At 43.6% G+C, this 26,079-nt stretch overlaps 1 protein-coding gene and 1 long non-coding RNA gene across 24 annotated transcripts in view; one reads left to right on the top strand and one right to left on the bottom strand.

Annotated features, from left to right (window-relative positions):
• The window catches only part of LOC146965358 (mitogen-activated protein kinase kinase kinase kinase 4-like), a 107,545-nt gene that overhangs the window by 10,291 nt on the left and 71,175 nt on the right, over nt 1-26,079 (bottom strand). The window contains exons 9-25 of one of the 23 annotated variants that reach the window (XM_085764585.1): nt 25,741-25,819; nt 25,474-25,649; nt 25,215-25,287; nt 24,767-24,977; nt 20,550-20,711; nt 19,950-20,036; nt 17,638-18,030; nt 15,178-15,333; nt 11,141-11,455; nt 8,750-8,859; nt 6,925-7,085; nt 6,246-6,343; nt 5,338-5,516; nt 4,642-4,759; nt 3,198-3,554; nt 1,600-1,714; nt 220-390 (exon numbers count right to left, since the gene is read on the bottom strand). In XM_085764585.1, coding sequence (XP_085620711.1) covers nt 220-390; nt 1,600-1,714; nt 3,198-3,554; nt 4,642-4,759; nt 5,338-5,516; nt 6,246-6,343; nt 6,925-7,085; nt 8,750-8,859; nt 11,141-11,455; nt 15,178-15,333; nt 17,638-18,030; nt 19,950-20,036; nt 20,550-20,711; nt 24,767-24,977; nt 25,215-25,287; nt 25,474-25,649; nt 25,741-25,819 — 2,961 coding nt within the window. Of the gene's footprint in view, nt 1-219; nt 412-1,599; nt 1,715-3,197; nt 3,663-4,641; nt 4,760-5,337; nt 5,517-6,245; nt 6,344-6,924; nt 7,086-8,749; nt 8,860-11,140; nt 11,456-15,177; nt 15,334-17,637; nt 18,031-19,949; nt 20,037-20,549; nt 20,712-24,766; nt 24,978-25,214; nt 25,288-25,473; nt 25,650-25,740; nt 25,820-26,079 lie in introns of all 23 variants that reach the window. The other 22 variants (XM_085764582.1, XM_085764583.1, XM_085764584.1 and 19 more) reach the window with 22 other exon arrangements.
• LOC146965359 (uncharacterized) lies at nt 5,414-6,031 on the top strand. The gene is made up of 3 exons (XR_015034586.1): nt 5,414-5,539; nt 5,662-5,826; nt 5,935-6,031. It is a non-coding gene; the product is annotated as an uncharacterized LOC146965359 (long non-coding RNA).

The following is a 26,079-nucleotide window of genomic DNA, read 5'->3' as shown; positions in this document are numbered from 1 at the left end:
AATGCATGTAAGGTATTCTAAAAATAGAATGTTTTTAGTGTGTAATACTGTCTATTTGCCAGTCATTTTATCACATTTTTCAATATTGTGTATCTTGCAGTTAAAAGTTTCCCATCAGTCTTTCACACACCTCTCTCTCTGACCCAGTTCACAGGCCACTTTTTTTTTTTTTTTTACCGACATACAACTTGTAGAGTGAGTTTGTATCTTTGTTCTTACCCCAGAGAGCAGCACAGAGGATCTCAGAGTTGAACCTCTTCTTATATTTGCGGATCTCTGGCGTGTCGCTCTGAGGACGAGTGTTGACCGGGTTGACGTTGACCACGGAGCCCTTCCGAGACGGGTCGGCCCTCAGCGCCTCCGCCAGCCGGGCGGCGTCGTTGCCGTAGCCTAAAAGGTCAAAGGGAGGGGCTTAGGTAGGAGGACGGCGTAGGATGTAGAATTTACCAGGCGGGGTCGGGGGTGTGGGGGGTTGGGGTGGGGAGGGGCCGGTCACATGGTCAGCGTTAGACAGGTGGATGGATCTCCTTCACTGCTTTGTTTTTGTTGGTCATAAATACAGAATTGACTTTGATAAAGTAGAAATCGAAAGTTTATTTAGAGATGAGTCTGCACAACAAACATGACGTCACTATTCCAGTGAAAGAGCTACTGTAATCTCCAAACATGAGAAGTTTGGACAGAAGTCAATTGAAATGTCTTGAGCAGGATGAAAGTTTCTTGTTTGTTATTTGAACTTGGACACACACAACAAGCCGTGCTACCTCAGGACGTCTGTGCAGCGATTGCAACATGTTTTGTGATGGTATCTGTCAGTGTGTCAGTGTGGGGCCGCTGCCGCTGCCTGTGTCTCTGCCTCTCTTAAGTTGCCATCTGGCACTCATCAGAATCCGTGATTAACTGCAGACTGAACAATCAGCGTGCTGCAGAAGGTCAGCGGCTGGTCACCAGCTGCAGCAGGTGAGGTAATGACTCAGCATACCACGGTCCTCGGGGCTGGAAAGATCTGGGTTTTTTTGGGGACGGCCAATCCTCCGAGGGATGATGGGAAAAAGGAGGACTGCCGTGATAAGAAAGCTTTGTTTGTAAACTGTGGCGGCTAACGAGCTCTGTGACCTCAGTGGGTCCACGCTAACCAACAACTGCTTTTGGTTTGGGTTTTGAACGTCTCTCTTGCTCTCTCGTCTCTCTCTCGACCTGAGCCTCTGTTCCCTCCAGAGGAACCTGGTTTTGATTTTGGTTCATTGGCCACAGCTCCAGAGAGCAGCTTCAAACTACCAGCGTGGAGTTTGCAACAATAAACACTGCTGATTGGTCAGACATAACGATCAATGAGAATCTTGACTGTATTGTGTGATTAAAAAAAAAAAAGTGCAGATAAATAACGTAAACATCGCTGTCCCACTTTTTCTCCTAAACTGAGCCTGATGTGGAAAATCTTAGTTTCTGATTGTTGTGGCTTTTCTGCAGCTTCAGATGGAAAGGCCTTCAGAGGCCTGGGATTAGATGTTATAAAAGGAGGGTCTTTATGGTTGTGAACCTTTTGGTGTGTGATTTTTTTCCCCCCAGTAGCCACCGGGGTAAGAGACGCTAACGTACCGACATTGTTGAGGGCGCTGCCGGTGGACGGAGACACTTGAAGGAGGCGCGGGTCGATGAACGGGGTGAAGGAGGAAGAAGACTTGTGTTTCTGCATGTTGTTACTAGACTGGCTCTACAGAGAGAGAGAGAGAGAGAGATTTAGTGGTGACAACAACTCCCCCCCAACAAATCAAAACCATATTTATAGCATCAGATGTTTACAGATAAAGATTGATTGTAAACACAATGTAGCCAAAACAAGCCGGCAAACTGAGGTGTTTGTATGTGTTGCATGCAAACACAATGGACATTCAATCTGAGGGTAAAATCATAAATACTGAGGAGGAAAAAAGGCAAAAACATGGTGGAGGGGTGAAAACATGTGGAGGGCTGCTGACAAGAAGAACAGAGGGGGAAACGAACGAAACCAATGTATTTCCATGGGAAATATACTTGCCGTTCTGCTCCTAACCGCCCTGTTTGCTATGATCTATTGTCTGGGGAATGTGAGAATATGATGCGTTTGCTGAAAATAGGCAACATCAAGGAATTAAATGAGATTTAGATGTTTTTTTTGGGGAGGGGGGGTTGCTTGTAAAACCACAACTAGCCTCAGAGGACACTTCAGCAAAAAAGTAGAGCTAACAGGCCTGTTGGAGCGATGTGACTGCAGCTGTAAATCCTTCTTCCCCTCAAGTAAATGATCTATTCTTTGTATTTTAAATCAAAGTACTTAAGCCCGTGTAAAATAAACTTCACAGGAGGTTCTTATGCCATGAAATGGAAATCTGTTTCGTCCTCCTATTCCTCTCATTGTGTTCCCAACAGAGCTCTAAAATCCTGCCCCTCACCAACACCTCTGTGTTTCTGCCAAAAGCTTTTGTCAGTAGAGAAGAAAAACAAGAAGTGGTGAGGAGGCCTCGGTTCAGCCAGACACTGATCAGTGTACCGGTGCATAAAGTGGTCAGCAGAGGGCGCCCTTCCAAACCCAGGACATAGAAATAGTTGCAGGAGACGACATCATCATCATAGATGGTCAGAAGCACTGCAAAAAATCAAATATCTTACCAAGAATATTTGTCTTATTTTTAGTCAAAATGTCATTTCTAGTCAAAACAAATCTCATTATACTTAAAATAAGACTCATCACATTAAAAAGCAGCTTGTTTTTAGACACTTTTTCCTTCTTTCAAGCAGATTTTCACTAATTTCAATAATCTGATAGTGGAGCAAGTTTTTCTTCCTTATTAACAAGCACAAAAAACTTGCTTTCACTGGCAGATTGTTCTACTTATTTCAAGTGAAAATTAGTTTGAAACAAGTGAAAATGATCTAAAAACAAGTAAAGTTTTAGGTGATGAGTCTTATTTTAAGTGGAAAGGGATGAGTTTTGACTAGAAATGAGACATTTTGACAAGAATAAGACAAATATTCTTGGAAAGATGTTGAGTTTTTGCAGTGAGTGAGGAAGGAAGAGAAAGTGTTTTATAATATTAATTTTAAGTTCTCCACTCTGTTATTGCCAGTAAAAACCATTTTGACTTCTTTTTACTTCTCCTGTTGTAGGTTATTCAAAGACATGGCGCTTCGTGTTGGGGCTGGGTGGGGGGACATACCTCTGCGAGGATACCAAGCTTGTCCAGGGGACTCTGGGGGGACATGGTGACGGGGCTGGCAAGGCTGGAGGAGGAGGGGGAGTTGGATGCAGAGGAGGAGGGGGAGGAATGGTGGCTCTGCTGGATCAGGTCTGGGAGATGGTGGATGCGGCCGGCAAAGCCGTTCCTGTCCGCGTGCTGCTGTGTGGGGTGATGGTGGTGGTGGTGATGATGATGGTGGGGGCTGGGGGTGTGGTGACCGAGTCCTCCCGGGCCCGGCACTGAGCCGGGGCTCGGGGCAAAGCCTGTGAGCAGGCCGGGGGGGGTCTGGGCTTGGCCCGGACCGGGCACCACACGCTTTCTGTTGTCACCTGTACTCTGGAAGTAGAAAGAGGGGTAGACGACTTTGGGTCTAGATGCGTTCCTGATGAGTTCAGGGGAAGGGAAGGTGTTAGCTAGAGCAAAGGGCAAACTACAGTGGACACTCTACAGGCGGAAAGAAAACTCCCGTTAGTAGACGAATAAATCAATTATTACTAAGATTATCGACTCTTTTTTGATGGTAACTGCATGTGTATTAAAGGGATAGTTCAACATTTTGGCAAATTGGCCCATTGCCATAATCCCTATAGTCATAGCAGTAGGTTCGTTACCTTTAATTGTCGGTGCAAGCTATTTTTAGAACGGCGGAGCAGAGTCGTGAGCTGCTCAGAGCTACGCTATGGAGGCTCATGGGATTTCTTGGTTTCCCTCATCAAACTCATCAAATACACAATTCAACAACTCCAAAACGCTCTGGTGGACAAGTTGTGACCTGCATGCCTCCTGTTTTGCATGAATTTACCTCTAAAACAACTCTGTCTGGTAACGTTGTGTTATTATCTCATAGCGTGGTGAATGTGCAGGTCACAACCTGTCAGAGCGTTTGAGTTGTTGGATTGTGTATTTGATGAGTTTGATGAGGGTAACCAAGAAATCCCATTAGCCTCGGTAGCGTAGCTCTGAGCAGCTCACGGCTCTGCTCCACCGTTCTAAAAATAGCTTGCACCAATTAAAGGTAACAGACCTACTGCTACGACTGTAGGGGTTATGGCAATGGGCCAATTTGCCAAAATGTTGAACTATCCCTTTAACTGGTGTAAGAATCTCTCAGAATATAAATGTGCTGAATGGACTGAAAATGTAACAAACCTGAATAAATGTTGGTTTAAGTAATAAACCCATATTGCTGAATTAGCTGCCAGTCTTTATGTACGTGATTAAAAACCTGAGTATCCGACCTACACTAAGCTGCTTTCTAACTCTGTGTTGGAGTCTGGAGGCTGCAAGAGCAGAACGTGATCAACACAAAATACAAACAAAATGGAAAAAACACTTTGGGGTATGAATGAACAAAATAGACACACAAAACCAGAAGTGAAAGTAAATGTGATCTGACTGGTGTTTGTTTTTTCCCAGCTGGTACCTGTCTGACGATCAGGGTGCTGTCTTTGCAGGGCGTCGTGCCTACATCGCTCTCGCCTTCATCGTGGACGATCATGGTTTTCACAGACTCTGTCTCGCCATTGCTCAGCCTGGAAGAACTGCAGGACGGAGGGGAGGAAGTGTTCAACACAATGCATTATGGGAAAACTAATGTACTGTATATTGGTTTTAAAGGGGAACTATGCAAGTCCGGTCGCTTTTCCGCTGTTCTGCCAACCCTCCTCCCGGCCATGTGCATTTATTTACAACAACGGTGGCGAGAAATCAATCAATAGAGCGCTACATAACGTTATATATCATATACCATGTTACAACGTGCATATTTGTGTAGTTTAATCTGTCATAAACAAGAAATTACGGGTTACGGGGCACGTTTGTGTTGCGGTGTGCAGAGACGAGAGCTGGGATTTTGCAACGTTGTTTTTCAGCCAAGAGACGCTAGGTGGAAGGCAGAGAGCCTCCATTCTCCTTGATACAAGTTGCATATCATTTATTTAACAATCATAATTAATCCAAAGATGTTTAATAAGGTAAAAATGTAGCATAGTTAAGCTAAAAATCCTGCATAGTTCCTCTTTAAGATCCTACACGAGTGGAATCTGATCTGACCCATTCATACAATGTTAAGTGTCAATACAAAGAGTGTGTGTGAGATGAGTTTAACTCGTCTACGTACACAGCTCTGGAGTCCTCCGGGCCAGAGGTCGACTCCTCGCCTGCCTCCTGGTCCACCTCTTCATCGTCGTCTTCGTCGGTGGTGTCCGAGTCTTCACTGGAAGATGAGTAATCTGTCACTTTATTTGGGGGGCGAACATCGTCCACCGCACGCAGCTCCTTGGCCAGAGCCGTCAGGTCCTAGAGATCAATAGATAAAAAAGGTAAAACAAGGTTTAGAAGTCATTGATTTCCATTTTATCTCTCTGTCGGAGGTTTTGTCCATTCACTCAAGTCAAACTGTTAAGCTAAGACGTCACGTAAGAGTTTCAGTTCATCTTCTCAGGTAAAGGAAAAGCAGGAAACAAAAGGCTGCTGAGGAGAGGAAGATTGGTTACAGAGGAAAAACCAGCCAATGTGAAGCCAACGTGAGAGCAGCGAAGCCAAAAGATGAAGCCAGGAAAGAGATGATTGTCTTCAAGCTGATGCTCTTCAAGCTACTGTAGCTGAGGTTAGTGGATTAATTCTAACGATGAGACAACAATCAGAGCTGCAAAGATGAAAAATTAAAACAGTGCAGAAGAAAATGTGAGATTTTTTTTTTTTTTTGTAAATTGAGGTTAGAGAGAAGGCATGAGTTAAGAAGGCTGTGCAAGAGAGACCGGTGGAGGGAAAGCGAGCGATACCGTTCAGCCAGTGATCAATCAAAAGATAGAAAACAACCAGTTCATAAAGTCTCCAGGTCACAAGTTCATTATTATTCTCACACACACACACACAAAAGAAAAGCCACATCAAATCATCACTCACACACTCCAGCTTTGTTGCACACACTAACTATCAGCAGCACACACAGCTCTACAGGTCTAGATCTATCCCAGCTAGCAGGCTACACTGGCGGCCGGTCAGTCGGCTCTGATTCTCTCTCACCGCTGGTCTGCTCGGCCTGACCAAGTCCCTCCTCTCCTCTGGTTTTTTCCCAGCATTCTCTGGCCGTTGGAGGGGCGAGCCCTCCGATTTGGAAGATGCTGAAGGAGGTGGAGGAGGTGAAACGGTCAGTTTTACTCTAAGAAGAGCCATATGGTTGGAGAAAACGTGCACGTGTGTGTGTTTCACCTTCATGAAAGTGGTACAGTACATGCACTGCAAAAACTCAAAATCTTTCCAAGAATATTTATCTTATTTCCTGTCAAAATGTCTAATTTCTCGTCAAAACTAATCTCTTTCCACTTAAAATAAGACTCATCACCTAAAGATTTTCTTGTTTTTAGATCATTTTCACTTGTTTCAAACTAATTTTCAATTGAAATAAGTAGAAAAATCTGCCAGTGAACTTTTTTTTACTTATTTCAAGTGAAAATCTGCTTGAAAGAAGTACAAAGTGTCTAAAAACAAGCTACTTTTAATGTGATGAGTCTTATTTTAAATATAATGAGATTTGTTTTGATTAGAAATGACATTTTGACTAGAAATAATAAGACAAATATTCTTGGTAAGATATTTGAGTTTTTGCAGTGTGGATATTCAGGTAAAGTGGTGGTGATACTGTTCACCTCCCGTGTGTTTTGTGAGTGCTGATTTTGTTCGTTCAAAGTGTGTGTGGACTCACAGCGGGCCCTGAACCGCTCTCCAGAGCCGCAGTGAGAACTGGGCTGAGAGCTGGAGTTACTGGAGCTGCTGGAGGAGCTGGAGCCTCCACTGCCGCTGTTACTGGTCGGTCTGGGAACCAGTTTCTCCACTCGCTCCCACAGCAGCCGAGGCTCTGCTGCACTGTGGAGCCAAAACAAGTCAGCGATGAAGCCATTGCAAAAAAACAGCGGGGCTGGAAAAGTGCTGCTGCACTTCATTAAGCAGCTTTTTAAAAAAAAAAATCTGACACAAACAAGACGCTAACAGCTAATATTTTAGGTGGATTCTGAATTCTGCAGTCACGGCTGCTGAAGGGCCGAGCCGCTGATCAGAAAAGAACAAACCGTGAAACTGTTTGGAAATTGTTTACAGACAAATAAAAGCTGAGTGAATGCTACAGTCATCACAGCACCCTCATATACACAGCTGCTCCTAAACCACAGTGGGAAAAGAGACTATAAAAGTATAATGAGGCATAATATTAAACATAAAGGCACAATTATCATAATGAATCATTTCTCTGTCATGGCCGTTGCGTTACATTTGAGGCTCATGATGAAGACATATGCTGAATAACTAATGGCACAATTCAAGAGCAGGGCGTGTGTCATTCTTCTAGAGGAAAAAACAAAAACAGCACCGCAGGGTCAGAGGAAGACAGAGAAGAGAGGGATGACACACAAAGTCCCATGAGCAGGCTTGTGGTTTGGAAATAGAAAAGTGTGCATGTGCCTGTGAACACACACATTCACACACACAGAGGCAGAGAAGTATCACAAGGTTAGACAGCTAGCACTATTACATAAATCCTCCCACACAACTGCATACACAGACTATAGCAGCACAGACAGTGAGGACACTGAGTGCACAATCCTCCCCAGCCCAGTGTGTGTGTGTGTGTGTGTGTGTGTGTGTGAGACCTATCTCAAAACAAGGCAAGTGTTTGTTTTGTTCCCCAGAGTCTTTGAGCAAGTCATCATGTTTCATGTCTTTTTAATTGCACTGTTGAAAACAGCAGTCTGGGTTCACGCTGCTTCACAGCATCTCCTGAAGGCTGCACATGACTTTGTTTATGTCAGAGACTCAGACTGACTCAGCCTCCAAAACATGTTCTGTGTAAACATACAGAAACTCCACGATTAAATTCTCCTCTAAAGATAAAAAACCAGTGGAGTCCTACACAGCTCGACTCTGGGCCCAGCTCTGTTCCAGATCCTACTTGTCACTAATTTGATGCTAATTGTATTTAATAAGCACTACTGATTTTTGATTTGGATCTCTTAGTTTGTAAATGATGAATATGCAGAGTATTATTGAACACTTGATAGTTTAGTTTAGTTTATGAATATGCAGATGTTATGTTATACAAATATTATACACATAAATATCTATTAAAGATATATTAGATTATACAAACTACTCTTTGCCAATTGATCGTAACAATTCATTCACATTACATGATAATTAATTTTGAAACAGTGGAGTCCTGTATTGTTATAACTCCCTGATAAATCAACTAAACTATCCATAATAACATCTAAAGTAAAAAAAAAGAAAAAAAAGTATAATATATATTTAAGTTAAATGGGAAAAATATTCCAACATTTTCCCCCAAAAGTGTGTTTTTTTTGTTTCCAAACCACAAGTCTTGTGCTACAACAGAGAGGAGACTTGTGTGATGGAGAGAGAAGAGGGAAAAAAGAGAAGTGAGGACAAACCAGAACACGTGTGCAATATTGAATCAAATCAAACAAACAAACAAACAAAAAAATGATACAACTCAGTGGCTTCTTTAGTCAGTTTACCTGGCGGCATTGCGGTGACCGGCATGGCTGCTGTGTGAGGCGTTGCCGTGGTGATGAGGCGAGTCTCGCCTCGACAACACCGGGGACCTTGATGTAGTCCTGACAGGAACCTTTTATGATAAAGACAGTGACCAGCTCACACACACTGTACTGTACACACTCTGCACTCGGCAGAACGGCGAATACACAAAACACACAAAACCTCGTTACTGTAAGCCCATAGAAATCCTCCTAATGACATCCTCCCCTGACTGGCACCACCTTTGTGTAGCACTATACCAGATTCATTCAGTCAGATAGATAACTCTTATGAAATGATAATGAATGCATGATACGGTACGAGAGGATAGTGTTGTTATCTTGTCTACAGCTCAAGCAGCGTCTTTCCTGCAGGATGGTCTGATTTGTTTAAAACAAGGCAGTGACAGTGGATATCCGTTTCTACACACAGGGATCAACTGTGCATATTAATTTCATCACAGTCACTGTTTCCTTATGAGCTGTTAATCTGCGCTGTGGTGTCCTTATCTGCCGCCTACTTCCTACATCACTCTGCAAAACCAAAAGTATATAGGACTTTAAATACAATATCTAAAATACAACCTGTATATTAAAATACCACACGTGCACCCTCCATCTTCATCTGGAGTCTTCCTCTCTGCCTACCACACACACCAGTAGTCGTCTGTCTGCCTCACACCATCATACTGCTTCACCCTGAGTCACGTATCAGTTCAGTAAAGCCGATGCAGAACCACCGATAGCATCCAAAGCGCAGAGCGACACGACATAATAACACGACACGACACGACACAGCCATGCACAGCAGAACTGAGCTCGGTGAGTGCAGCCAACGTGTCACGGAGAACAACTTAAAACAGCCGTTGTTCTGCTTATTTGTTTAGGAGTTAAATGGAAATGGACGGATGTTAATGAGCGTGGTTATCCCAAAATCTCGTCTCCCATGGTTCAGCTGATGTTTGTTGTGGAGACTTGTGTGCTGCGTTGTGCTGTGCTGGAAGTCTACTGTACGTACTGTAGCTCAGTCCTGACAGGGTTGTGGTTCGGCTTGGCAGCAGTTCTGCTCTTAACAGCGGGTTTCCTTTTCTGGAGGACGGATAACTTTGGCTCTGAGGACTAAATTTAGGTCTCCCTGAACCTCTTTGATTTCTCAGCGCCCACACATGTGGGTAAGTGTCCTATACTTAGCCGAGAGCATCCGATGCCCTATACGTACATCCCTCCCTCCGGCTTATTTTTTTTTCCTCCCTCCATAGTTATTCTATGTCCTTTCTATGTCCTTTGTGGTCATATGATGAAACACTAAATTTGCCTGGGGTGGGGAAGAAAAAAAAAACCCCAACACGGGACAGATTGTCTCAACATTGTCTCAGTTCTTGCAGCTGGGCTGTAAAGGGGGCACAGGCCGAGTGTTGTGGTCGTATTAACAGCAGGCCGCCTCTGTTGGTGTCAAAACTGATTCATATCACACAGAGTGATGTTCCCTTCCTCCACCTCCTGACTCTGTGAATCGGGGGTTTGGTTCAGAGCTACACGTCGTTTCCTAAGGTAGATACTGAATCTCATATACAGGGAGGAGAATTGATTAAAACCTCCAACATGCTCATTTAAATGATCATTTTTGTGATAATTTACTGTGGACTTATGCTGTGTTCGAGACAACTCTGGATTTTCCGACCTCCTACTTGAAAAACTGCATTGGAACGAGACCTCATGTGTGAGTTTCCACTTGGGAAAGTCAGGGGAAAAAATCTACCCCGACTTCTCTGAGAATCAGTTGTCTGACGTCCACAACCATCTGCACCCACGCAGAACCACGTCATCAATGGTAAAACATTTATTAAAATGAATTTTAAATGCCACAATGCATTAAAACGTTATGAAATATACAATATTTACCTACTGCTACAGATAACCTAGTGTGGAACACAGTCAATTCATGCTCTTCTATTTTGAAGGATATATGTTGTTTCATGATTTAACAATCCTTCTTTTTTATTTTTTGTGCCCTTTGTAATGTTTTAATGCCTTACGTGAAGTTTGTACCGCCATGTTTTTGGTTATTCTGCCGCGGTGCGTCTCAAATGTTTTAAAGACGGAAATCCAGAGTTTTCAACTGGGAAATCCCGAGTTGTCTCGAATGCAGCATTAATTAAATCATCTTCAAGTTTTCTTCTGCACCACAAGAAAATAATGAATTATTGATAGCAGGAAGAATCAGGCAGAGGGTGGGACGCTACTAAAGTGATGAACTGAACAGTTGAGGATAATGACGGTTTGATCTCTCAGGAATCAGGATGATTGTTGTGTAACTGCTGCTGCTGCTGTTGCCAGGCGACACCGGGGGGCTTCGCTCCTGTCACTCCTTACCCTGGGCGGGACCTCCTCTGAAGGGGCCGGTTCATGGGGCGAGGGCCTAGGCTGGGGGTGGGGCTGTGGGTCAGTGCGTGCAGGCGTTGATGTTGATGAGGAGGAGGAGGATGGTGATGAAGATGGAGGGTGATGGCGCTGACGGGGTTCCTGGCTGTTGCGGAGGTGGAGGTTTTCAAAGCTAGGGGCGAGCGGCTCGCTGAAAGAGTGTGAGCGCGACACCACGGGCGGCGTGGCGGCGGCGGCGGCGGCGGCAGTGGAGGAGTTTGAGGCCACGCTGCCGCTGCTCTTTAAAGCAGCCAGATGGGAACGGACCTTATAGACGACAAAAAAACAGAACACACGGGGGAAAGACGGGTCAGTCTGCATGCAAAGCTCTGAGAAGGAACGGGGGCGTCGGGCGTCTTTAGGTGGTGGTCAGATTGGAGCCATACTGTAGTGAATCCTAACACAGTTCACGGAGACTGAAATTAAACCTGTTTCAGACATGGAATACGTAACATTACTGACTTCATGTCGTCCACAATAAGGTCTTCATTTTGGCTTTTTTCAGACATGACACACCCAGTGTTTCCCATACAGAAGCTCAACCAGGGCAGACTACTGTAGACCACCCAGGTGGATAAAATCACTGTTTCAAATTTGTGCCCCAGCCGCCTAGCGAGTGTCTACCAGCTGTCTGGTATGTGAGGCATTTAAAGACTTCTGTAAATTGCAGGTACAGAAAAAAAAAACACCCAGGGTTACAGGTGCACGCATACTGTACCATTACAGAAACATTCATGATTTATCAGCCCAGCAGCTGGAAGATTAAAGATTAAATATGTATAGATATAATACTGGGCTTTTCAAGTGTGGAACAAGACCTGCGTTTAATATCAATGTGTTGTTGCAGCCTGCAGGTTCATCTGAGCTTTGATCAAAGCGACGAAGGGCAGCGCTCATTCAGAAATGAATACATTGTAAAGCTGCTGCCATGTTTAAACATCAAGGTGCATGTCTGAAAGGTGATATAGAGGTTCTCTCATCTAAAATCATCAGTACAGGATATAAAAAACAAGCTGATTTCTGTTTCTGACTCCAATAGTGGAGGTGTGAATTATAGGTGTTGTAGTGTTTGTTTGGAGATACAATAAAAACCTGAAGCTGTTTTAGGAACAATGGTTTACATGATATGGCTCCAAATCTTCACAGATCCCCTAAAGAACCCGGGTTTTTAGAGAGCAACAGAAGAAAAAGAAGGAGCAGTCACATAAAACACACACAGACGCTGAGCCTGTTGTTACTGAGGCTACACTTTTCTCAGAGGGGAAACTCCACTGTCAGAGTTTTTATTACAGCCACAACTTGAATTATTAATCAACAGAGAAAAAAAGGTGCAGCCTGAGCAAACAAAAGGTTTCATGTCGTACTTCTGAGATTTCTGAGAGGGACACGGGAGGAAAGGCTTTAAAAAAGAAAAAAAAAGACAATAACAACAACAGCACAAAGAACAAGAGGCAGATGGAAAGATGAAGCTGGATCCTGAGTCAAACAAGGGTTAAACTCTTACTGTTGTTAATCTTTCCCATCTATGCTCATCTGTAATTAGCTCTACATAGGCTGTAGTTCATTTTAGTATTCAGCTTGTGCATGTTAAGCTTAATTTAAGAAAACAGAGCAGTTACTGGGCAGTCCCAGTAAGAAAGTAATACTTTGGTTAAATCATTAATAGCAAGGATGATGAATTAATGTCATGAAAAGCATTTAACTGAACTGAACGTAACACATACTGTTCAGATGAAGTGAGTGAAGATGTATTTATAAAACTAATAAACTCATGAGGACAGGGGTTTTCTGTTGTGAATGTAGTTACCTGCCCAGTTACAGTTACAGCATCAATACTAAGTGAGACTGGACATTTTGAGGACTGAGCTTCACCACCAGGACCAAACATCAACACATCAACACATCAACAGAGGCTGGGATGCAAACACACACACACACACAGGTCATATGACATGCACACAATAAGGTCGACACTCCCCGTCTTGGTTTCTTTCACCTTAACCACTTAGCTTTAGTGAAACTGACCCAGTTTTAGTCGTGCACAAACAGTGGATTTTGCACTTTCTGGATGAAAACGTGTTGGAAATGTAATATTACATTTCCTGCATGAAGTGGATTCTGGGTTCAGTGTGAAAACTTCCCCGACTGCTGGTTCTTGTTTTTGTTTTGTTTTGTTTTTTTCTTTTCACTTGGAAATTAAAGTAGTTGAGAGTCTGTAATTTTCATTTTTATATAATTAGCCCTGATCAAAGCCTCAGAATGAACCCATTCAAGTTTGATTCAGGACCCAGTGAAGTATGTGTTGAAACACAACGGCACATCTGCGCCTGATGACTCGCGGCTAATGAGAGAAACTTTTAACATTATGGCAAATGTTTAAATCACTGCAGCAGTGAATTACATCATTACCCCAGCAACACTGCACCCCCCCCCCCCCCACCTTAGCGAGTTACAGCATCGTGTCTGTATAATTTAATCTGTGTGACATATTCAAAACAGATTGACTTCATTGAACTGTGATTATTCATGCTTAGTGGGTTGAAGATGACTAATACTGCCCCCCCGACGACGTACCACCACACAAACACACATCCACAAGTGCACACAAGCAAACACACACACGCACACTAAAGTAACTCTGTAATAATTACACACATGTGACAAGTGGGAGGACAACCTGTCAGTCAAACAGTTAGTCCAGGAGAGGAGTATATAATCAGGGTTGTGATCATTTTGTTTCCATTGTCACAAAAAAAGTTTAGCCAAAAAAGAAGGAGACATCTGTGTTGTCATGACAACAAGCTCCCCTTGTCTGAAAATGAAAATGAGCATTGCAGTTTAAATGCAGCGTCACAGTTTAGTTAGTGAAATAAGACTTGATGACAACTCTGAAGCTGGAAAGAAAAACAACATCTGGAGAGAGCTGGATGCAGTTTTATCCAGAGGAAGCAACCTGAAAGAGCTGAGCTACAGGAAGGAACCGGTGAAGACAACATCTGTATACAAAGTTAAGAGAAATACAGGTACAAGTGAAGTCGTCCACAAAGACTCAAATGTGTTGACATCACCTGAAAGAATAGGAAACGTCTGAGAGGCACAGGCAACATCTGGAGCCAGTGGAGCTACAGACGCTGATGTTTCTGTTTCCTAATTAACTCAGATGTTAGCCTGTTACAACGTTTTCATTTCCCCCGACTGATCGACAGCCAGAAAACTACAGAATCATCACCAATGACGGATTTAAAGGGATAGTTCAACATTTTGGCAAATTGGCCCATTGCCATAATCCCTATAGTTTTAGGAGTAGGTTCGTTACCTTTAATTGTCGGTGCAAGCTGTTTTTAGAACGGCGGAGCAGAGCCACGAGCTGCTCAGAGCTACGCTACAGAGGCTCATGGGATTTCTTGGTTTCCCTCATCAAACTCATCAAATACACAATCCAACAACTCCACAACGCTCTGGTGGACAAGTTGTGAGCTGCACATTCACCATGCTATGAGATAATAACAACGTTACCACACAGAGTTGTTTTAGAGGTAAATTCATGCAAAACCGCTGATGTGCGTTGCCTTCAGGGACAGTTTTTCATCAAGCAGTCTCTGTAATTTGCCTCGAAAACAACTCTGTCTGGTAACGTTGTGTTATTATCTCATAGCGTGGTGAATGTGCAGGTCACAACTTGTCCACCAGAGCGTTGTGGAGTTGTTGGATTGTATATTTGATGAGGGAAATCAAGAAATCCCATGAGCCTCTGTAGCATAGCTCTGAACAGCTCATGGCTCTGCTCCGCTGTTCTAAAAACAGCTTGCACCAACAATTAAAGTTAACGAACCGACTTCTAAAACTATAGGGATTATGACAATGGGCCAATTTGCCAAAATGTTGAACTATCCCTTTAAAACTACGAATTACAGACTCAAAATGCCGCCTGTGAACAACAGCAGTGAAGCGAAAGGAGTGATGAGGAAGTCTGAGGTTACTGTGGTTACCTGTGGCTCCACAGGACGGTGCATGGCGGGCGCCTCGGACGCAGAGTTCCCGTTGGGGTAGGAAGACTCGGAGCGCGGCGGCACCGGAGGCTGCGGTGGTTTGGTCTGAGCCGCTTGAGGAGAACCCTGGATGTTCTTGCGGTACCGCTCATCAGCCTAGAAGGACACACACACACACACACACACAAAGAGGAGCATGAGCGGTGGTTTTGGGAGTTCGGGTCAAACACGTGTCAGTGATGTTAAGAGCAGGTTAAGGGGAAAAGAAGCCATCGGACGCCACGGTTTGTTAGTTTCCTCCCGCAGAGAAGAGACGACTTCTACCAGCAGAAGTACACAGAAGCACATGAGAAAGTCACAGCAGCAGGAACAACTAAGCACTTCCTCAAAGGCACCGATGTTATTGTTGCCGCAGTGCTCCCACATCCCTGCTACAGTAGTAGGACCACAGCACCACGACCAGTGAAGAGCGTCATGCATTTTTCACGTGGAGAGAAAAAAACACATTCACAGTGAAAAACAAGCGAGGTTAGGACACTAGGACACACACTGAGGTCCAAGACGCCGATCATCTGTAACAACTTGAGGTTTCTGTGTGTTTAGTCTTAAATTGTGCTGAATTTTTCAAAACTAAACTATCAAATTTTAGTTTTAAAAATGTTGAAAAGTAGTTTACAAATAAATAACCTGGTGATTACAATGTTGTTATTAAAGGTTCAGCTCAAATAGTTCAACCTTTGAAAACATTATTGCAAAATATCTTGATAGTTTTTGAGTTGACCTGTCCCAGATTTAACAAGAATTCCCATTTTGTGTGATAAAAGTAAAAGTGAAACTGACCTTTGAGTAATCTGTTCATCTTCAATACCAAGTGGATGTTTTTACTACATTTGAGGAAGTTTCAATGTATTACATCATCTGGCACACGCAAGACATGAAGTCATGATTTGTAAAAAGCACAGTAACTGTTACCTTTGACCTTAAACCACCAAAATCTAATCGGTTCATCCTCGTGTCCTCGTTAACGTTTGTGCCAAATTTGATGGAGCTACGTCACGGCGTTGCTGAGATATCGTGTCCACAAGGACTGGACGGACAGACAACCTGAACCTGCAGACACTGACACTCCTGGTTCTGGCCTCGACATTAAAAAAACACAAAACCAGCAGCAACGATGCGGTCAGTCCGGTGCCGCTGCTGGATCTGGTCCGTGTGTCTCTGCTCTTCGTCCCCCCACCAGGTGCTAAATGGCAGCAGCAGGAGGCCAAAGGGAGAGAGAGACGAGGAGTCACGCTGAGGACTTAATGAGGTGGCTCATTACTGCAGCAGCAGCGTCGTTAATGTGGTGGCAGAGACACTGAGGCCAATTAGAGGAGCAGCAGAGGAGGAGGAGGAGGAGGAGGAGGAGGAAGAGTCCAGGTAAACACTAAACTGCTGCTCTACAGTCAAGCAGGAGGAGGAGGAGGGGGGGGGGGGATCATAATGGATCATAATATGTTCTCTGAAATATCAATGAGTTGTCAGTTTGAGGCGTGAGAACGAGGAGATAAAGGTTAAGTTTGAAAATTCTCCAAAACTCGACTCCTTGTCAGTTTAATGATAAAAGCCTGAGAGAAATTCACTTATCTACCAACAGGTGGTCCAGAATATGTTCACTGGTGCACCTACACAAACTATTTTTGTTCCTTTATTATTTCTCTACTGTACTGTATGGATTATTCTGATATTCTTGATATTGAGCTTCTTTTTTCACCTTTTTAATTTTAGTTTTTCCTTTTCTCTCTTTAATTTCATTAATGGATTAATGTGATGTAATCTTTGCATGGAGAGTGTCCAGATTTAGCCTCTTTGAGGCTCCAGCACAATTCGTATTGTCTACATGTATGTTTATTTGTGTGTGTAAACCAATATATTCGGGAAAAAAAGTTAGGGTAAAGGTAAAGTTTTAAAAATCCCAAACTATATATTTGTGATTTGAAGCAGAAAATGAATAATTGGGAATTTAAAGGATGATTTTCTGTCAGCATGCAAAACAAATCATATCAATTTCAGTCATTTAAAAGTTTAAGTTCAGTGCATATCAGTGCATCAACTCTTTTGCACAAAAACTGCACAAATATTTTCAAAAGCTGTTTTTTTTTCTTTCTGAAATTGCATTTCCTGTTGCTTCAGTTTCCCGTGAAGCATTCAGTCAAGAAATGTCCCCGTCTAGAGACGAATGTAGAGACAGACGGTGTTTGTCCAACGCCACTGGACTGAAGCTGCACCGTGGACCTGTTTGATTGTTAGACGGACGTAGAGGTTTAGAAAAGAGACGCCGACAGTTTCTAGTCACAGAGTTGGTCTACAAAGCATCCACACACCAGCAGCCCCCACCACAGCCCCCCCCCCCACGGGATGGATCACACACAAGCAGAGGGAAGCGGTCTACAGCGGTGGCCGAGCTGCGGGGGGTTTCACCTCTCTGACGGACTCAGAGTCGGGGGCGGGGCCTTGGAGCTCAGCGACCGGCGGCTCGGCGCCGTCCGCAGGTTTCTCCAGACTGTGGTTCTGACCGGACCGCGTCTTCTCGCCGTCGCTGCTCTGTGGCGGTTTGCTGGCTGCGTCCGGGGGCCCGGGGCTCTGGGGGGGCTTTACCCTATCGAGTTCAAGGCCCTGTGGGGGCTTGGTGCTCTGCTGCTGCTGCTGCTGCTGCTGCTGCTGGGCTGGTTTGCTACTGTCCAGGTTCTGGTTCTGGTTCTGGTTCTGGTTCTGGTTGTGCTGGAGGGACAGCAGGTAGGCCTGCTCCTGCTGCAGCTGCCTCTGGAGCTTCTGAGCCTGACGCTGCTCCTCCAGCTCCCGCCACTTATACTCCTGAGTACAGGGAGGAGCAGGTTCAACCAAAACTGCTCCCACAACAGTCTGTGTTTTCAGCGCCTCAGGTGAAACCTCAACACCTGAATTCATTCTCTCCTCAGACCTCAAGTCCAACCTGAGAGCTGTGGTCGACCTCGTCCTGATGTTGCTATGGTGAGATGTGAACTGATGCTAATGCACTGTATGGAAATGCCCCAGATTTATAATGATTTCTTTCCATTTCTTACAATTTAACTCTTTTAAGAACAAATTGATATGTGCATCACATCAGATACAGGACTTTTTGAAAGATTGTGGTTCAATATGTCGCTTTTGAGAAAGAGTTTTTTCACAGTTGTTAAAATTTAAAGGGACAACGAGGAGTTTGTATTTGGTTATAAAAAAGTCTCATATTAATGTGGATAAATCTACATTACCCACACTTGTTAATGCGTCCATTTTCGATAAATATATCGTTTTGTCTTTATAGTTATTTTGTTATTATTATTTAGTGCTCGGCTTTCGCGGACGCTGCCCGGCGGGTCATGGGAATAACACCGCAGAATCGCCATTTATGGTCGGAACTACGACGGTATCAGATCGTCTATGAACCTCCGACTTTCATTCTTGATGAATGAAAACATTCTTGGCAAATGTTTTCGCTTTCATCCGTCTTGCACCCGTCCAAGAATTTCACCGTGCACGCGGAGGCTCGTGTAGTGTGAAAACACTTCGCTTTCCAAAACTCCTCGTTGTCCCTTTAAGATATACATAAGGAGACACCTTATTAAAAAAGGCACCAAATTCATCCAAACCTCCTCTAATAATCAGTGAAGAATTGATTTTTTGAGTTTGAAATCAGGGTTAAGTCGTCAAATGACAGAGAGGGGTATCACAGTGCCCAAACCAAATATTAATAACTATTAATAACTTTGGCGAGAGTTTAGTTTTTTTTGGAAAGTCAAACATTAAGATTCATTTTCATAAATAAAAAAAAGGCTGTCTGCACGGCTGTGAGAACAGTTAACTCTGGTCATAAGTAATCAGACCACAGAGCTATTAAATCAGTAATGACTTTTATGAGTTTTGATACTTACGCCCGTAACCAGAAGCTGCGTCTATATATATAGCAAGACCATTGAATCCAATATGAAATTCTCTTAAATCTTTTCAAAGCAAATGTTTTCATACTAAAGCCGGTGTGTGACAGCCAAATATGATGTAAGGGAAATGTGTGTTTTTTTTAATGCTACGGTTTATGAATGGCGACAACAGTGGGAACCGCAGCGAGACGAGCAGCTCATGGTAAAGCGCTGGTGTTGATATGAGTGGTCGTATCCTCTCATTATGTGAGTATCCTCTCTGTGATCCCCACAGGAGCAGAAGCCTTTAAAAATGAAAAACATCGAGTCACAGAGAGACCCCCATCTTCCTGCTGGATGACCAGTTTCCTGCTGGTGACATCATCACCATCGCTACGGCCCAGTAAACATCCCGACTTCCCCGGCAACAACCTAAGAGGAATTATTATGTTTTGACCTCCGACGTTAACGGCTCCCTGCGGATCTACAAAAGTCATAAGTCAGCTCCGACAACTGGATTCGCTTTAGATTTGAGGGAAAACAGGAAAGTTTGTGTAACGGAGGAATAATAAGTACCTACATTATGAAATTTAACAACCTGGGAGATGTGGAAACATTAAAAAATAACCACTGGGGCGAAGAACAGATGGAATAACATTAAGGAAACATAGATTTAGAGGCAGGGGGGAAAGAAAGAGAATTTATTTGAGGAAAGACAGAGATGAGAAGGACGGAGAACAGAGGCTAATACTGAGATAAAGAGGGACTTTTTATACTTTTATAAGGGAGAAAAATGAATGAATGGTTTTCTTCCAGGTTTAAAAAGGACGGATGGACGGACGGACGAACACTCACCAGCAGCATGGCCTGTTCATGGAGCAGCTGCTGCTGCAGGATCTCCAGGTGCCTCTGCTCCTCCTCCAGCTGCCGACGGATGTACTCCTGTCGGTCAAACACACAACCCCAGAGCTCAGCAGCAGAAAACAATACATTTCATTTCCACACATTATCTTAGATTAAAGGTCAACGAATGAGGAAACACTGAGCAGCTCCCCCAGGATCCCCGATGTGGAAAGAATCAATGCAATTTCAAGTTTTTCTCTTTTTGTTTTACCCCTAAAGTGCTTCTCCCTTTTTCAGCAGAAGTCAAATGAAAATCTGAGTCATACAATCTGACCTAAGAGAGATAGTTTTCCCTAGACAAGTGATTTTTACAGCGAATTTCGCAAGTATAACCACAGTAAATGCCAAAGAAACACAACAATATTCCCCAAATTTTGTAAAAAACAAAAGAAAAAAAGGTTTTGAAACGTGTCGTACTTGGCAGATGGAAAAAAATATAAGAAATTCCACCAAAATCATATGAATTTTCACTTTACTGTACATAACATGTGACCACAACTAACTAAGACGTAAACGTGTCATCAGGCCACTTCCTGCAGCGTCGGGTCGTACCTGTTCTCGGTCGGCCCTCCTCTTTTCCTCCTCAGCCCTCCTGCGCTCTTCCTCTTCTTTCCGGCGACGCTCCATCTCCTCGATGCGTCTCTTCTCCTCCTGCTCGCGCCGGCGCTGCTCGCGCTCCTGCTGCCTCCTCATCTCACGCTCACGCCGTTGTTGCTGCGGACAGAAACACAGGAGGCGAGTTAAAAAGAGAAACAAAGCTCAGCTGCACAAAATCTGATCCTGAATTGTGTTACCAACGTGCAACTGTTGATTTGTTGTTGTCACGTCAGTCGCCTCGTGCAGGACTGGTGTCAACGACAACAACAACAGACAAAGTCACGGGGCAAAACAGCCAATGACCTGATTTTGTGGATGTGATTCTGTCTAAATATCCGACACATAACTGATTATAGTTTAACGACATTTACAGCTACAAAGACTCCCGAGTATAAAAAACACATGATTATTATCACAGACTCATTTTCAAGTTTTTTAAAGAGCTGCTCTGTCGTCACAAAGCCAACAGCTCCAACACAGACGATCACATGGGGCGAACAATAAAAAATCTGATAAAATCTGTTTCATCAGATCATAGAGACAAAAGTTTGTCATAACAGTTTATTTTACTTTTTTATTTTATTTTTTACTTTTTTATTTGCACATTATATAATCGGCATAAACAATTAAAATAGTGAAATTAAACATTGTGCAGGAGAGGTGGAAGCCAAAAAAGGCTTATGAAAGGCTTATTCATATTCACAACATGTTGTTTCTGAGATGTGACATGTTCTTCATCATCCAGGAGGATCTAATTTTTCATGAGACAAGATATTAATGCTAAAAGTGCTGAGTCAGATTCACGTTATGTTGGCTGATGGCAAAACTGATCGATCTTTGATCAATTTCACTTGAAAAAAATGTCAAATATTTGTAGCTTTTAACTTTTCAAAAGTGGAAATCTGTTATTTTCATGTCATATAATATAGGAAATGAAATATCTTTGGATTTAAGATGAAGTTTTGACATAACGCCTCAGGCATATCTGACTGTTTTTTTATATTTAAAAAAGAAACTGTCAAAACCTTAACGTCTCATTAACAGATGACAAACCGAATTGGTGCAGTTTTAAAAATGTAAACACCATGTTCGAGGCAGAGCATTACTTTCTACTTATTAAAAAAAAAAATACAGTACATTCAAGGCCATCTGTTCAAGGACAAGTGCCATTTTCTTCAAATCCACAGGCTGTCAAGGATTTTCAAGGCTACACTAATGAAGCTTAAACAAGAATTAGGATTTGAGCAGCCCTTCAAATGGTCCAAACCACGCCGCCCGCTCTCTGGATGGATGGTTTTTAGTCTGCATGTCTATTTACCGGCCCCGAATGGAGAAAATATAAATAAATACAAGACGCTGGATGAGCTGAGGAAGTTCAAACATCAACATTTTTTAAAGCTCTGCGTGAGGACGGCGTCATTAATCAGACTAATAGTTTTTAAGTCTGACAGGCAGTTATCCAACTCCTGGTTCTCTGGGGAGACAGATGAAGACATTACTCTGACTCCTGTCTGTCAGTGCTGCTGCTGCTGCTGCTGCTGCTGTTGCTGCTGCTGCTGTAGCTGCTGTTAATGCTGCTGTAGCTGCTGCTGCTGCTGCTGTAGCTGCTGCTGCTGTTAATGCTGCTGCTGCTGCTGTAGCTGCTGTAGCTGCTGCTGCTGCTGTAGCTGCTGCTGCTGCTGCTGCTGCTGTAGCTGCTGCTGCTGCTGCTGCTGCTGCTGCTGCTGCTGTAGCTGCTGCTGCTGCTGCTGCTGCTGCTGCTGCTGCTGCTGCTGCTGCTGCTGCTGCTGCTGCTGCTGCTGCTGCTGCTGCTGCTGCTGTAGCTGTAGCTGTAGCTGCTGCTGCTGCTGTAGCTGCTGCAGCTGTAGCTGCTGCTGCTGCTGCTGCTGCTGTTAATGCTGCTGCTGCTGCTGTAGCTGCTGCTGCTGCTGCTGCTGCGAAGGTGCAGCGGATGGAAAAGCTGCAGGACATCAGCTGTGCAGGGCTCCGGTATCGTGACGCATCGTGTTTGCACAGAAGCAGCGCTCTGCATCGAGGAACCCACAGGAGCTCGTCTGTCAAAACAGGAGTGCACTTGTGCAGCGGTATTTCTGTTACGCTGAGCTGAGCCGAGCCGAGGCCTCTCTCTCTAACTCTCTGATTTATACACAAACTCCTTCATGAATCAAACCCGGAGCTGCTGCGACTGCTGTGGGAGAAACACCAGCTACAATCAACTTTCACCTTCGAGGTGTAGTAAATTACATCTGTTTGAGCACGTTGGAAAGTGCTCAAACTCTCCACACCCTTGTCTCATGTTATATTTTCCTCCGTGTTATTCCATGTATTACTCTGTTTGGCAGTGTTTAGGTCTCTCTCTCTTCCTCTCCTTCCGGAGGATTTAGCTCAGTCTACTTCTGTCCAAACTTATAATCATCTCCTCCCGTCCTCCCTCCACCTCCCTCTCTCTTCTATCACGAGACATTTTCCTCTTCTCCTCCAAGAGAAGTGAAGAGGAAATGCACCCGAGATCACACAGAGACTAATATAAAAGGACCAGAGCTCAAAGAGATAAAGGATAATTACAAAAAAAAACTGGCTTTTCAAGCTCGTCCTCAGGGGAAACCAATTAAATCTTCATCACTGCAGCTTAAAATTGATTATTATATGAAATTATCAAGCAGAAATCTGGCCACTATCCTCCAGGTCAGAAGCCACTAATCTTATTACACAGAGATAATGTTCACATATATAATCTGGAGCTGACGACGTGGATGAATCTCCCCTCAGAGTGGAGTTCACCTCAGTGGAAGGATACTCCAGTTAATACTCCAGTTATTTCCTACTTGAAGAAATAGTTCCTATGAACACGCAGCGCTGAGCGATCAGCCGCAGTCGGTGGTCGGTAAAAAATTATAAATCATAAAAATTATAAACTCCGACGTTAGGTTGACTGGACCGCACATGAGTTAAAGGAAAAGGTCAAGATTTTAACCGTGATGAGGTCAGATCGGCCTCGTTTCCACCACAGGAAACTTTCCTCAGGAACAAGAAACATCTTGAGGAACGATGTGCATTTCAACCACAGGAACCAGGGTCTGAGTTTAGATCTGGGATTATTGATCTATCGCCTAGAAAAAGGCCGGCCCTGGTTGGAGGGTACTACTTTCCAAAGGTTCGGGACATTTGGGGGTGTGCTGAGCATTTCTGATTGGTCGCTGCATTTTATTTTGTGCATCGTATCTACAAACAGGCAGTTGTTGTTTTGTTTTTGATTCTAGACTGTTTTTTCCATCATGTTTAAAAGATGGAGAATGACAGAGGCCTGAGGAAGATGATCTGTCTGGCCCCCCCGACCAAAACTATCCTTCATCTTCTTCTTACCGCCACCTATTGGACTGGAGTTGTAGTGCATTTATCTCCATTGGTTTTCCATAAATCACCTGCCTAATTTGAACAAGAAAAGAACCTGGAAGTAAAGCTTCCAGTTGCAGTTGAGCTACATGACCATGAAGAGACAGTTTTGTGCCATTGGTACGTGTTAAAGGCTGAATATGGAGAATGCTTATTAAAGCTATATTTTTTCAAAAATAATACATCCATGGGGCATTGAGAGGGGTGCAGAATACAAGTACCGGTATTGCTTTTCCATAAAACATTATATTTAGTCTGAATTAATTAATTTAAGAAATTTTGACAGCAATGACTTCCTGTTTACCTCGTAGCTACCAGCCAGTAGCCAACAACGCGGGTCACTTCTATGCTGTTTTGCTAAGCCTCCTCCGGGTCGTGTGCATTTGTTTTCAATGAAGCCTTTTTATAATCAATCGGATAAGTTACACGTCATTTATCTACCATCATAATTAGTCCGAAGATGTTTAATAAAGGTTCAAATGAAACATAAATTAAATATCCTGCATAGTTCTTCTCTTCCCTAGCAAAGGTGTGTTACACTTAGCAGCGGTCTGGCAACCGACTGCCGATTTTTTTTTCTGTTGTTGCAATTCCTATCTTGGTCAATAAATGGTGATATTCTGCTCATTCAAACTTTTAAAAATGTCATGTATGTGTCTTTTTCTTTTCTTTCTACCTGGGTGTTTTCCAAATGACAAAATTGAAAAATGAACCAATCATTAAAATCCCTGAGCTCCAGCTTCTCAGCCTCAGGTATCTAATGGAGACGGTGCTCTCACCTCCTCCAGCCGTCTCCTCTGCTCCTTCTGCTGCTCGATACGTTTCTGCCGTTCTGCCAGTAGTTGGCGCTTGTACTCCTCCTGCTCGCGGAGCTGCTGCTCCTGGAGCAGCTGCTGGCGGCGCAGCGCCTCCGAGCGCTCCTTGTTCTCCTGCTGCAGCCGGATGAAGTCGCGGCGCAGGGTCGACTCGCCCGGCACGTTCACTATGGAGCTGTACGGAAAAGTTGTTTTTAGGTCACGACACAAATGCTATTGTTTGACTTCCACATATACGGACACAGTGGCATCATTTAAATAGTGGGAAAAACACATTTGACCTCAAAATACCCTCAAATTACAGTTATAAAATAGTAATTTATCCTTTTTTGGTTATTATTTTGTGTAATTTTTTAATTAATCATCCTTCCAGACTCGACGATGGTGGTGGTTGGTATCAGACTTTAGTTACCTCGGCTCTCCTTCCTGCTCAGATGCCTCTTCCTCCTCTTCTTCACTGCCACTGTATTCATACTCAGTCTCATCTGTAAAGAGCACAGGAGAAGAAAATAGATGTTAGAGGTGAGATTATGCAACTGAGAGCACAACATGATGTAATGGGGTGTTACTGCTGGACACTTGAACAACCATCGTTTTGAGATTTTCTCGAGCCAAAGTGGTAAAATCATAAAAATAAAAGTTGACATGGGAAATGAAATCTGAGCTCTCACCTTTCTCTCCCCTCTTCTTCTTGGTTCGGTCGATATGGTCTTTGAGCTGGATGCGGACCTGCCTCTCGTTGGGCTGGTCCCGGATGAAGGGGTGTTTGAGCAGCTGCTCGGTGGGGGGGCGCTGGGTGTAGTTCTTCACCAGGCAACCCTCGATGAAGCTGAAGAACTTCTTTGACCTGTTTAGTGAAGAGTTGAGATGTGCGTGTGTTACAAATTCTGCCAGGGATGCTTTCACTTTTTTTTTTTCTATTTAAAAACTTCACCCACCATTTTTTGGACTTGAGTCGAGGAGGAGGATTTCTGGGAATGAGGAAGAGGGCTCTCATGGGATGCATGTCACACAGCGCTGGAGGAAACAAGACCAGGCAGGAAACAGAAAGAGACATAGAGTCACATTTTAGACTGAATCTTTTCTGTATTCATGACGTCTGAACAGGAAGAAACAGCGTGAACAGAAAGTTAAACTCAACAGTGAGTTTCTCTGATGTTTAGAGGTTTAAAACTGAGCCACTTTGTTTCCATCGCTTGAAACAGATGGTAAATGTTGTTCCTGCTTTTATATATCACTTTTACAGTCATAACCACTCCTCCACCGCCTCCTCTGCT

The sequence above is a fragment of the Trachurus japonicus genome, chromosome 21 (genome assembly GCF_045865225.1).
Source record: "Trachurus japonicus isolate A0001 chromosome 21, Traja_1.0".
NCBI classification, from domain to species: domain Eukaryota; kingdom Metazoa; phylum Chordata; class Actinopteri; order Carangiformes; family Carangidae; genus Trachurus; species Trachurus japonicus.
The sequence above is the reverse complement of the archived record's forward strand: the minus strand, read 5'-3'. Positions and strand labels throughout refer to the sequence as shown.